The sequence below is a fragment of the Miscanthus floridulus genome, chromosome 18 (assembly GCF_019320115.1).
Source record: "Miscanthus floridulus cultivar M001 chromosome 18, ASM1932011v1, whole genome shotgun sequence".
NCBI lineage: Eukaryota > Viridiplantae > Streptophyta > Magnoliopsida > Poales > Poaceae > Miscanthus > Miscanthus floridulus.
The window spans coordinates 3,324,037-3,335,870 of NC_089597.1; the positions used below are offsets into that span (position 1 = coordinate 3,324,037).

Genomic DNA, 11,834 nt, shown 5'->3' on the forward strand with positions numbered 1-11,834 from the left:
CTATCCTGTCATAACAATCGGATTCTTCGGATCCTTAGCATATGATCTATCCTGTGTCCTCTGCACGCGCCGCAATGGTGGAATGGTTGGATCGTCCGAAGTCAGCAAGTGCTTCTCATGCACTGAAAGGCGTAGTTTGGAGTTCTGAACGTCTCACAAATTCTAACGGCATCTGAATTTGCTCTACGGGCCTTCTCTCAAATCTCAATCTCTGGTGTGCATTCCCTTCTCAACCTGATTGTGGTATCACCAGAAATGTTGGATACTCTTACAATCTGACACGATCGATCCTACAACTACGAGCCAAATTGTTGCCGGCAGCAGCTAGCAGCGGCTGAAAACTGAAAGTTTCCTCAACACCAGTCGAGTTTATTTGTTATCTTCCAACCATCAGAAAGAAAGAAAAAACATCAATCGTGTGCATCAAATAAGCGTCATTCCAAGATTCTCAACAAGCTACCATTAAGTTACAGAAAAAAACGATGCTTTGTGCAATTGTGCGTTATAATTTCAGCGTAGCAGACACTGCTACGCAACAACACACATATTGACAGACACAATAAAAATAAGGTTACCCACCTATACTCTCTGCTATATCAATAGAAGCAGCTCAGTCCAAAAATAAAACAAAAAAAAAATGACAGACAATCAACGCTTCGCAGTTAGCCTTCCTTTTTTTTCACGTCCGTAGCTTTCGTCGCTTTTATGTTAGGACGAGGGTGCTTGGATTTGTTAACCAACTCGAAGTTCAGTCATTTGTCTTGTTCCTCTTGACTGACACGGCATTACGTCGCGTTAGACACGTCCGGTTCCACCACAAAACAGAAGACGCCGTACCATAATTTTGTCATTTGCGGGCAAGCATCACAGTCCAAAAGAGACCGTACCACAATTTTGTCATTTGCGGACAACCATCACAGTCCAAAGAGTACAAACGTGGCGTGTTACATTTGGATTGTACTCCTACCGCACAAAGTTCACAACTTTGCGGTCACTCTGCTTGTTTTCTGTTGAAACGCTCCACTCATGACGAATCTTCAACCTCTGCACCTCCAAGTGAGACGGCACAAACAGCACTTCTTTTCCACGGCACTGGTACATTAACACGGACGAAAAAGAAATCGTAATGCACGAGTCGACGAGAGCGCATGAGCATCACTCGCCAACCGCTCCCGTAACACCTCATGTACTGATTGATCTACATGCTCACGGCTCTCTTACACTACGCTGTACTACCATATATTTCCACGATCCATGCCAAAAGCAAGACAGGAAGCATCAACCAACCACCGACTCTATAAGCATGCCACATTCTCCTATCTTTCTTCAACTTATTCATGTACAAAACCCAGCTAGTCATGGCACCACCTCGGTTTGAAGACTGAAACAGTCTGCTAAACAGAAGGGCGCCAGAGGCAGAAGGCTAAAGCATCTATTTCGATTGTTGTTGTGCCTTGGTAGGAGCAGCCGCCGCCATGGCGCGCAGGCGCTTGCCAACCTCGGTGAAGCTCGGCCTCTCCGAGGGTTCAGCTGACCAGCACTGCTCCATCAGTGACCTCCACTGGGGATCACAGGGCTCGGGCACCGGAGGTCGCAGCGTGTTATTCACGATTCCACCTGAGTGAAGTTGGCAGAAAGTTCAGGGACAAGAATGGCATTGGATTCCCCAAGTATGTAAGATATAATAACAGCATAAGTTATGCGCGTACCTATAATGGCACCATAGTGCAGCTCAGCGTAAGGTTCTTCACCCGTAAGTAGCTCCCACATCACAATGCCGAACGAGAAAACGTCAACCTACATCCAGAGAATGTGATGGTCACCCAGGGAACAGGAACATATTCCTCCAGACGCAGGTCAAAGAAAAAGGAGTGCACACATTAGGCCAAAGGGTGCAACGGAACCAAACCTTTTCAGAGACAAGGCTGCTGCTGCCATTCAACAACTCAGGGGCCATCCAAGGAAGTGTTCCTCTTACTCCACCAGAGATTAGAGTCTGACATTTGACCTTTGATAATCCCAAATCACCAACCTACAAAAATAGGAAGGTCATCCTCATGTCCGAGCGCAACCAAGAATATCAGAGATGCTTAAAACCTTGCATGCTGTTCTGCTAGTGCTGGAACCAACAATTCTCTAAAGAATTACATCCTTGGTATGGCAAGAGTCGAAGACATTTCTCACATTCAAAGATTGCACGTTCTATAAAATAAATATAATATTGTGCTCCATAAACACATTCATCCATATGAGTGGGAGTGTGCTTTTGATTAATAATTTAATATACAAGTGAAAAAAAGATTGGACCTTACTTAGTCACTTGCTGCCTTAAAGACAAATTAAAAAAAACTACACATTCAAGTATAAGCATAAGATACAAGTGCATTACTTCACTGGCATAAGTTATTAAGGGTTCTGATCTAGTTTACTGTGCATGCACAATTAGGGGGGAGGGTGTTTATGAAGATAAGCACCTTGCATATAGGCCGTTGAGGATCCCTTAGGTTGACAAGCAGATTGTCACTCTTCAAGTCGAAATGCACTATATTCTTCCCATGGAGATATTCCATTCCAAATGCAACATCCATGGCAATTAATAGACGCCTACGCCGATCAAAGATCCTGCTGATAGGATAAGATGAGCTTAGAGTTGTCATCATATGAAAAGCATTATGTTGGCATTGAAAGGAGTAGTATACTTCTCATGTCTTTGCAATGCTTGTCGGAGTGAGCCATTAGCCATGTACTCCGTTACCGTTGCAACAGATCCACCAGGTCCATCTAGAACAACACCGTAGAATGCTACTACGTTTGGATGGTGCAAAGATGCAAGCTTGCCTGCCTCACTCCAGAAATCAGTCCTCTACAGACAAAAGAAAGGTTAGAACATGGTGGATTCAATTTAAAACAAAACATTTCATACCATACGCTCTTGCTCAGATGCCTTCCCAGCAAAACATCGATCGTTGATTCTCTTTATAGCAACATCCGAACCCCTCCACTTTCCATGGTAAACAGTACCAAAGGTTCCAGAACCCAGTTCACGCAATTCTTCAAGGTCACTGTTCTTTATTATCTGTTATCAACAAAGTGGAAAATAAGGACAACACATTTAAAATTTCGCATAAAATGTGGAAACAAATAATAGCTAGACAAAAACCTGAAGGCTTGTTTTGTCTGACTGATTATTCCCTTCATCCTGAACCCAAAAGTAAACCAAAAGATTACAACCAACCAAAGAACAATGATTTAGGCCAGCGAAGATAGAAACATCTCCCACCTGAACTTTAGCATCAACTACTGCTCCATGTGAATCAATGTGATCCCCAGAGAATGCAGCTGGTTTTTCAGGAAAGGGTGGCTGAAGAACTGATGCTGCTACCCCTTCAGCAACAGCTTGTAATTGTTGCTTAATATTATCTTCTCCAAATCCTTTCAGAAGTAAAAGAAGTATGAAAGAGAGAGGCAGAGGAATTGTTGCTTAGTCCATTATGATTTTGAAATAATATGATAGTAAGTAATACTGCCCAAATAGTATAGGATGACAGAGCGTACCAACCTTTGTTCAATTTAACTGTGTGGATATCCTTAAAAGTTGGGTCTTCTTCAAAGAGTACGGCAGCATGTGTGTTCATGTCAGGCATATGGCCATCAGTATATTGACCTCCAGAAACAACAGGCTCCTTAGTTAACTTGCTTGGTCTTGGAGGCACTAAAGAAGTATTGCCCACTGCTTTCCAAGGATCCTGATTTGAGAAAAGTGAATCTGTGTAAGCTGGTTCTTGTGTAGCTTCAACAGGATCAATTCCAACAGTAGCCTGCAATGGAAATTTACTGCTTCCATTGGGAGGAGCAGAAACCAAGTGATTGGGCATTTCCTTGGGATGCTGTAGGGGAGGCCCAGCAGGAACCTGAGCACCAGAGTTAGGTGGTTGCACAGTAATCTTTTCATTAGAAACAGGTGGTTCAATCAGAACTCTAAGGTTGCTCTGGACAGGCAGATTGGGTGGTCGCTGGATTATGTCAGGATGGACATTTTGTGCACCAACATCAAAAGCATAAGGTGGCTGCTCACTGTGCCTGGCAATGTTGTCCTCTTGGGTCAAAGCAGGAGCAGTAAAGGCATTTGTAATCCCCATATGATACCCTCCAGCTTGAGATTTGTAGATAGAACTACCATCAATATTTACAGGTGGCTTCCCAACTTTGGCATGATCAATGACACCATGAGGAATAGAAGGCTTTCCATGCACACTAGATTCTGGTGGTGCAATAGGACCCAAATGAACTGCTTGCATTCGTGCATCAATAGCTCTGGCATAGTCATGAGGAAGATCATGTGCATATTCTCTAAGCAGTTCCGCTGCTGGATGATTTGAATCCTTGTATGCACTGGCATCAATGCCTTGTGAGCCATTCACTGGAACTTGCGGTGGTTGCATGCTATAAGAGAACGGTTGCTGCTGGTACCTGATATGATCTTCAGCTCCAGCCGGAGGAGAATGGCCCACAAATACTCCATTTGAAGCAGGTGCACTAGACACTGGTAAAGCAATCATGGTGGGTTGAACCGGCACACCTGTATCTAGAGATGTAGTTGCCTGGACTGCAGGTTTTCTGGCAGGAAGAGTCGGATCAAATTGTGTTATCACTGCTGTGTTCCCAGCTCTTGGTTCCGTCAGATAGTTCGTGGGTGTTCCTGAGCTTGCACCTGGACTAGATTTGTTGGATGCACTGTCTTGATGCGGACTGTAAAACATTGGAGCTGCCTCAAGGTTGCCCGTTGCACGAGAATTTCCCTGCTCCCGGATAATATTATCCGGATGGGCATGTGGCAATGCTTTTTGGCACATTGTGCAATCATCATACCTCAACGATGGAACAGTGGCCGAGCTAACCACCACAGGAATTGTGCCTGAGCTGGTCACCACTGGCATGCTTACTGCACTTGTCATCGCAGGTTGAACACCAAATCTCTGCCTCTGCGCATCATTTGTCTGCAGATGCACAGAAGACAAAGGAGGAAGCTGCGACAGTGGAGTCTGCACCACACGGTAACTCTGATCAACCTGAGCTTGCACTGGCCTTGTGAACTGCGTGGTCTCCAGAACAGGTTCTGCACCTGCGGAAGCAGGCCTGAACGTACCGACTTGAGCAGCAGTGGTCGCCATAGAACCCGTCGCAGGAATGCTGGGCATGAATTGGCTCATTTGCACAGGCACATAATTGACAGATTGTGGCACCCCACGCACACCAAATTGTTGGGTGTTGATGTAGTGTACTTGCTGCGGCTCTATATACGACTGCGGCATCTGCTGCACATAAGAAGCAGACTGAGGCTGCTGGTGTGGTACATAATGGGTGAGTTGAGGCTGCTGCTGCACATAAGTGGTTACTTGAGGCGGCTGATGCGGTGTTGCATAAGCAGCAGCAGCAACCTGGTGAGGCTGCAACGTTGATGGCTCTGTCCTAACCAGGATGGGATTTTGAGCCGGGATGCCCATCGCCGAAGGTGACACCGAGACTGCAGCGAACCCAACCGACTCCGGGAAAGCACTAAGGTAATGGCCCCCACCTGAATACGAATACTCAGTAGCGACGGCCGCAGGCGGCGGCACCGCCCGCGGCGACATACCTTCCACCAGGCCGCTATACTCGGATGCCTCGGAGTTGTGCGCGGAGGAACCGGCACTGGCGACGCTGTCCTTAGGCCGCATGGCCGCGGCCATGGCCTCCGCGGAGACGCAGTTGATGGCGTCGATGTACCGCTGCCCGGACTCGTCCACCGCGGCGGCAGCGAGGTGGTGGGGCCCCGAGCCGCCGCCGGCCGCGTCGGTCCCGGACCCGGAGGCCGGGAAGAGGAAGACCCGGAGCTTGGCGGAGCCGTCGGGCGCGGCGGCGGCCAGCTTCTCGTACTCCTCCATCATGTTGTCGTAGTCCTCCGGGCCGGAGACGGAGATGAGCGAGTCGAGGTCCTCCCCGGGGAGCTGGTACCTGACGAGCACCCCGCCGCCGGAGGACGCCGAGGCCTCGTCCACCGCCTCCACCTTCCGCAGGAGCTCCCCGAAGGAGGCGGCGCGCGGGACGGAGATGAGCCGCGTCTGGCCGCCCACGTACCGCAGCGCGCCGTCCCCGGGCCGCGGCGCGATCCGGCCCCCGTAGCTGCACATCAGCTTCACCTTCCCCGCACCGTACGCCGCCTCGTCCTCGCCGCCGCCCCACGCCCTCGCGCTCGGGCTGCTGGGGTCCCCCGCCGGCGCCACCACCCCGGCGGCCCTGCTCGCCATCGCCATCACCGCCGGGGTTTCCGCCGCTCGCGCGCACCGCCTGCTCGGCGAGGGCGCAACAGAATCCGAAACGCAGGGGCGGGAAGAGGGGAGGAGGAGGAGGCCGGAGGCGCGACGCGAGTCTCGCGCGGGGGGGTTTCCTTCCTTCCCGCAATCCCCACTTGCCTTGCCACTCTCTCGCTCGCTCGGTCGGCCCCGGACGCGCGCGGCACTCCACTACGGCGGCACCGAAACGAATCGCGGAATCGGCGGTGGGAAACGGGCGGTGCAGGGGATAAGTTCTCCGGGGCCCTCCCGGACCTCCACACTGCCAGCATGTTTTTTTTTTCAGCCATGTCTTATTGGCCAGCGTTTTTTTCTCGCAATATATCAGTAGCAACTTATTAATTCAGAAATCAACCAACTAACAGACTCTACGACGAACCGATACCACAGTTATACCTAGATGAGAGGCGAAAAAGAAAACTAACAGACTCTACGAACTTGTCTGACAGGCGCGCTTTGCTTTGGCCGTGACCGTGACCCACTGACCTCGCCGTCCCGTGCGCTGGTGGGATTTTTAACAACGGTTTAAACGCTTTTGGTATCGCGACGCAGGCACGCGGCTCCCGTGTCGCATCGAGCGGTTGGGCTACTTAAAAAAAAAAATCATTGTAGTTTCTATAGATATTAAGGGGATGTTTGGTTACTACAGGAAAATTTTAGTCCCTGTCTCATCGAATGTTGGACACATGCATAAAGTATTAAATATAGACAAAAAAATATCTAATTGCATAGATTGTGGCTAATTTGCGAGACGAATTTTTTAAGCCTAATTAGTCCATGATTTGACAATGTGGTGCTACAGTAAATATGTGCTAATGGCGGATTAATTAGGCTTAATAAATTCGTCTCGTAAATTAGTCTCCATCTATGTAATTAGTTTTATAATTAACTCATATTTAGTTCTCCTAAATAGCATCCGAACGTCCGATGTGACATGGACTAAAATTTAGTCCATGGAACCAAACACTCTCTAATTGTACTATCATCTAAGCGTTTTGCTGATGTAGTAAGATAGTTATTGGAGAGAGAGCAAAAATCATAGAAATCGGGTCTAAGTTACAAACTATATCTACACGAGAACCAAGATACGAATAAATGTGATTGGTAGAGAATGGAGATAAAATATATGTGATTGAATAAAAAAATGTTATGTATAAATTATTTATTGGGACTACGGTTTCTATACGTAGTGTCGGTAGAAATTAATAGATATAAGCATTGAGACTATCCTTAGTCGGCTAAATATCTTGTTCGGTTCGGCACCACGTTGCTAAACACGTGACGCGTCGTATTTAGCGCAGGGTATGTACCGTCATACGCTGACAGCATGCTGTTTCGTAATCGATTAACTCTGCTAGAGCTGACCAACAGGTTCCACGTGAGTTACGAACCATGAGCTAGTGATTAATCCGGCAAATATAATGGTTTGGTTCGGCACGACGTTACTAAACACGTGACGCGCCGTATTTATAGCAGGGTACGTACCGTCACAGACAGCGCGCTTTTTTCGTAATCGATTAACTCTGCTGCTACAGGCTAACCAACGGGTCCCACGTGAGTCCCAAACCACGAACTAAGGTGTTTGGTTCGAGCTACTAAACTGTTAAACTATAGTAGCTACTAAACGGTTTAGTCACTTTTAGTAATTCCAGAGTTACTAGATAGGACTAAAGCTCTTTTAGTAGCTTTTAGCCATAGCGTTTGGTTAAAAAGTTACTAAAGTGACTAAAAGCTATTAAATTTAGTAGTTACTAGATGAACCAAATAGGCCCTAAATATCTCGATTTGGTTTGGCACGACATTGCTAAACACTTGACGTGCCATATCTAGCGTAGGGTACGTACCGTCACAGGTTGACAACGCGCTGTTTCATGATTGATTAGCTCTGCTAGAGGCTGACCAACGGGTCCCAGGTGAGTTCGGACAACGAGCTAGAGATTAGGTCGGCAAATATCTCGGTTTGGTTCGGCACGACATTGCTAAACACGTGTGCGCCGTATCTAGCGCAGGATACGTACCGTCTCAAGATGACAGCACGCTGTTTCGTAATCAATTAACTCCGCTAGAGGCTGACCAACGGGTCCCACGTGAGTCTCGAATCAAGAGCTAAATATATCGGTTTGGTTCAGCATGACGTTGCTAAACATGTGACAACACCGTATCTAGCGCAGGGTATGTACCGTCACATGCTGACAGGGCGCTGTTTTGTAATCGATTAAGGGAGTGTTGGGTTCTTTAGGAATTTATGTCACATCAATTGTTTAGAGGTTAATAAGGAGTATTAAATATAAATTAATTACAAAACTAATTATATAGATGGAGGTTAATTTTCGAGATGAATTTTTTAAGCATAATTAATCTATCATTAGCACATGTTTACTGTAGCACCATGTTGTCAAATCATGGACTAATTAGGCTTAAAAGATTTGTCTCGTAAATTAGTCACAAGTTATGTAATTAGTTTTGTAATTAGTCTATATTTAATACTCCATGCATGTGTCTAAACATTCGATGTGACAGGAATTTTAGGAGGAGGGGAAGGAACCAAACAGCCCCTAACTTCGCTAGAGGTTGACCAATGGGTCCGACGTGAGTTCCGAACCACGAGGTAGAGATTAAGTTTCACTGTTTATGCTGGAAGATACTGTTCATATTGAAATTTTGTGAGAGAAAAACACTGCTCCGATAAAAAAAAAAAAGCAACCAGCCAGCCAAAGCCGGCCAGCCGAACACTCCCTAGGCTGGCAAAAATCTCGATTTGGTTCGGCATGACGTTGCTAAACACATGACGCGCCGTATCTAGCGCAGGGTATGTACCATCATAGGCTGACAGCGCACTGTTTCGTAATCAATTTACTCCGCTCGAGGATGATCAATGGGTCCCCGTGCGTTTCGAACGACGACGGTACGGACTATCACAGGCTGACAGCGTACTGTTTCGTAATCGATTAACTCCGCTAGAGGCTGATCAATGGGTCCCATGTGAGTTCCAAACAACGAGCTAGAGATTAGGCCAACAAATACCTCGGGTTTGGTTCGGCATGACATTGCTAAACACATGAAGCGCCGTATCTAGCATAGGGTACGGACTGTCACAGGCTAACAGCGCACTGTTTCGTAATCGATTAACTCTGCTAGAGGCTGACCAACGGGCCCCACGTGAGTTCCAAACCACGAGCTAGAGATTAGGGCAAGCACATTGGTATTGTCTCGTAGATAGTCACATGCAGTGGTGGAGCCAGAATTTTTATGGAGTCTGGGCGAGATAAAACGCCATTCTAATAGTCACCCTGTTCGCTGGTTGGTTTCTGGGCTGGTTTGGGTTGGCTGGTGCTGATTTGTTGTGAGAGAAAAACACTGTTGGCTGGTTGGTTTGGGCTGGCTGAAACCAACAAGCGAACAGGCCGAGTAAGGTCACTCCAACAAAGAAATCATTAATTAGGATATCAACTAAGTAAAAAGATGATGTGATAGTGTAATTAAAATAGAGAATGAAATTATTTTTTAATAAGAAACCATGTCTACACGAAAACTAAGATATGAAGAGTTGTGATAGATAGATGAGGGAGAGAAAAGATATATCATTGAATAAAAGATTATTATGTAGAAACTATCCAATAGGAATATACTCCCTCCGTCAAAAAGAGAAAGACGTTATGAGATGCGTGCTGGTCAAGCTTTCTTAAATTTGACTAGCTTTATAGAAAATATTAGCAACATTTATATTACTAAATAAATTTATTAAGAAAATATATTTAGAGATTTATCTAATGATACCAGTTATGTATTATAAATATTAATATTCTTTTATATATAATTGTCAAAGTTAAAAAAGTTTTACTTGTAAGAATGGCATTCTTTGTGGGACGGAGAGAGTAGTTTCTATGTATATTGTCTACATAAATTAATAGACATAGAAATTATCTATGGTTTTTAGTATTGTTAGTGCTCTAACAAAGCTATGTAAAATAGGACACATAATTATATAATATACAAGCAAGATTAGACAATCAAAGTAGTTTTAAATTTTTTAAACTAAAATAATCACCAAGTCCTAGGCGCCGCCTGCTCCCTACCTCATCTCTGTGTAGTTTTTCTTTTTGAGTTTTATTTAGAAACAGCTTTTCTTTTTGAGTAGGGTCTGTACATAGTTTTTTTTTTGTTTTTTGTTTTGAGGGAAGTTTGTACGATAGCTATGACTAACTATTGGTGTGTGCAGCCACCAGCGGAGGAGCCCGGGCACCGGCCCAGGGTGGCCGGCCCTCGGTCTCATGCATTGTCATGTAATTGTGAGACGATTTAAGAGGTAACGTGTATAATAGTTTATTTTTTTAAGTTGTATTATAGTAATTCTATGGTCATTATTATACATGGCCAACCGGGCCGCATGGCACGGCACGGCCATGGGCACGGGCACGACCAGGCACGACAGCTTAGCCGTGCCGTGCCTGTTAGTGCCGCCGTGGCAAGGTCGTGGCCCAGGCACGGCACTAAGGGAGGTTAGCAGTGTCGTGCCATGCTTGGAGGCACGGCAGCCCGCGCGTGAACGTGTCGGCCCGCAGCCGTGCCTCGCACTCGAGGATGTCGTGCCGCCACCGCGTCTTGCGCTCGTGGCCGCCGCTCCGCCACCGCAGCAGCCATGCCTTGCGCGAGGCTGTCGCGCCACCACAGCAGCGCCTCAGGCGAACGCCGCCGCGCCGCCACAGGCCGCCGTGCCTTGCCACGTCGTCACGCTGTCGTCGTAGCCATGTCTGGAGGGGAGAAGGGAGTAGGAGAGGGAGTGGCCTAGGACATGCGGCCACTGGCCTAGTGAGTGAGAGGTGGAGAGGATTCGGCGCTTCGACCGTTTGGGACTCAGAGAAGGACCGAGCGAAAGAGTTACGGCTGGGATGGAGGAAAATGAGAGAGAATGAGGATGGATGTAGCTTTTATACCTAGGTTTTCTATGAAGAGCTACATCCAATGGCAAGGAATACTTGAAGATGATCCAACGATTAAGAATAACCGGGCCACCATCGTACCAGCCTGTTATCCGTGCCGTGCCTGGGCCATCACTACATGTCGACATGGCGGCCCAGGGACGGCGCTACGATCGGGTTGTGCCAGGCACGAGCACGGTGTGAGCGGGGCCATGCCGTGCCTAGACCGTGCTTATTAGTGCCGTGCCACTGCCGGCCCATCATGCCTGGCCCAGCTAGTCAAGTATAGTCCTTATGCATATAATAAAGGAATGTTTGTGAGTTACTAGGTGATAACAACCCATTATACAATGGTGTATAAATTATCTCGTAGATCTAAATTTTAGTTTACGAGGTAGTTGCTTCCCAAACAACCACTTCTTTCTTTTCGGTCGCACTCTCTTCCATGTCACCTAAAAGTCTAAGTGACACTGTACGAGACAACCTGTAAAACTGCTTACGTGTACCAATCACCAATCTGCTCGTCCTCAAGTGCCATGCCGGCTGCACGTGCTCCTGTTGACATTTCGTAATCTCGAGTTCT

General features: G+C 46.9%; 1 protein-coding gene across 4 annotated transcripts; it reads right to left on the reverse strand.

Annotated features, from left to right (window-relative positions):
* Positions 1-842: 842 nt before the first annotated feature.
* On the reverse strand, positions 843-6,537 carry LOC136520437 (RAF-like serine/threonine-protein kinase PRAF). Of its 4 annotated transcripts, XM_066513967.1 has the most exons (10): positions 5,397-6,537; positions 3,560-5,312; positions 3,281-3,432; positions 3,161-3,199; positions 2,924-3,076; positions 2,700-2,863; positions 2,475-2,625; positions 1,910-2,032; positions 1,710-1,797; positions 843-1,617 (listed from the first exon to the last, which is right to left on the reverse strand). In XM_066513967.1, the coding sequence occupies exons 1-10, from the start codon at positions 6,291-6,293 to the stop codon at positions 1,433-1,435; spliced, it is 3,705 nt and encodes a 1,234-aa protein (XP_066370064.1). In that variant the 5' UTR covers positions 6,294-6,537; the 3' UTR covers positions 843-1,432. The 4 variants fall into 4 exon arrangements, with proteins under 4 accessions (XP_066370064.1, XP_066370061.1, XP_066370062.1 ...); XM_066513964.1 differs by having other exon boundaries at positions 3,560-6,537; XM_066513965.1 differs by having other exon boundaries at positions 2,475-2,622; positions 3,560-6,536.
* Positions 6,538-11,834: the final 5,297 nt, after the last annotated feature.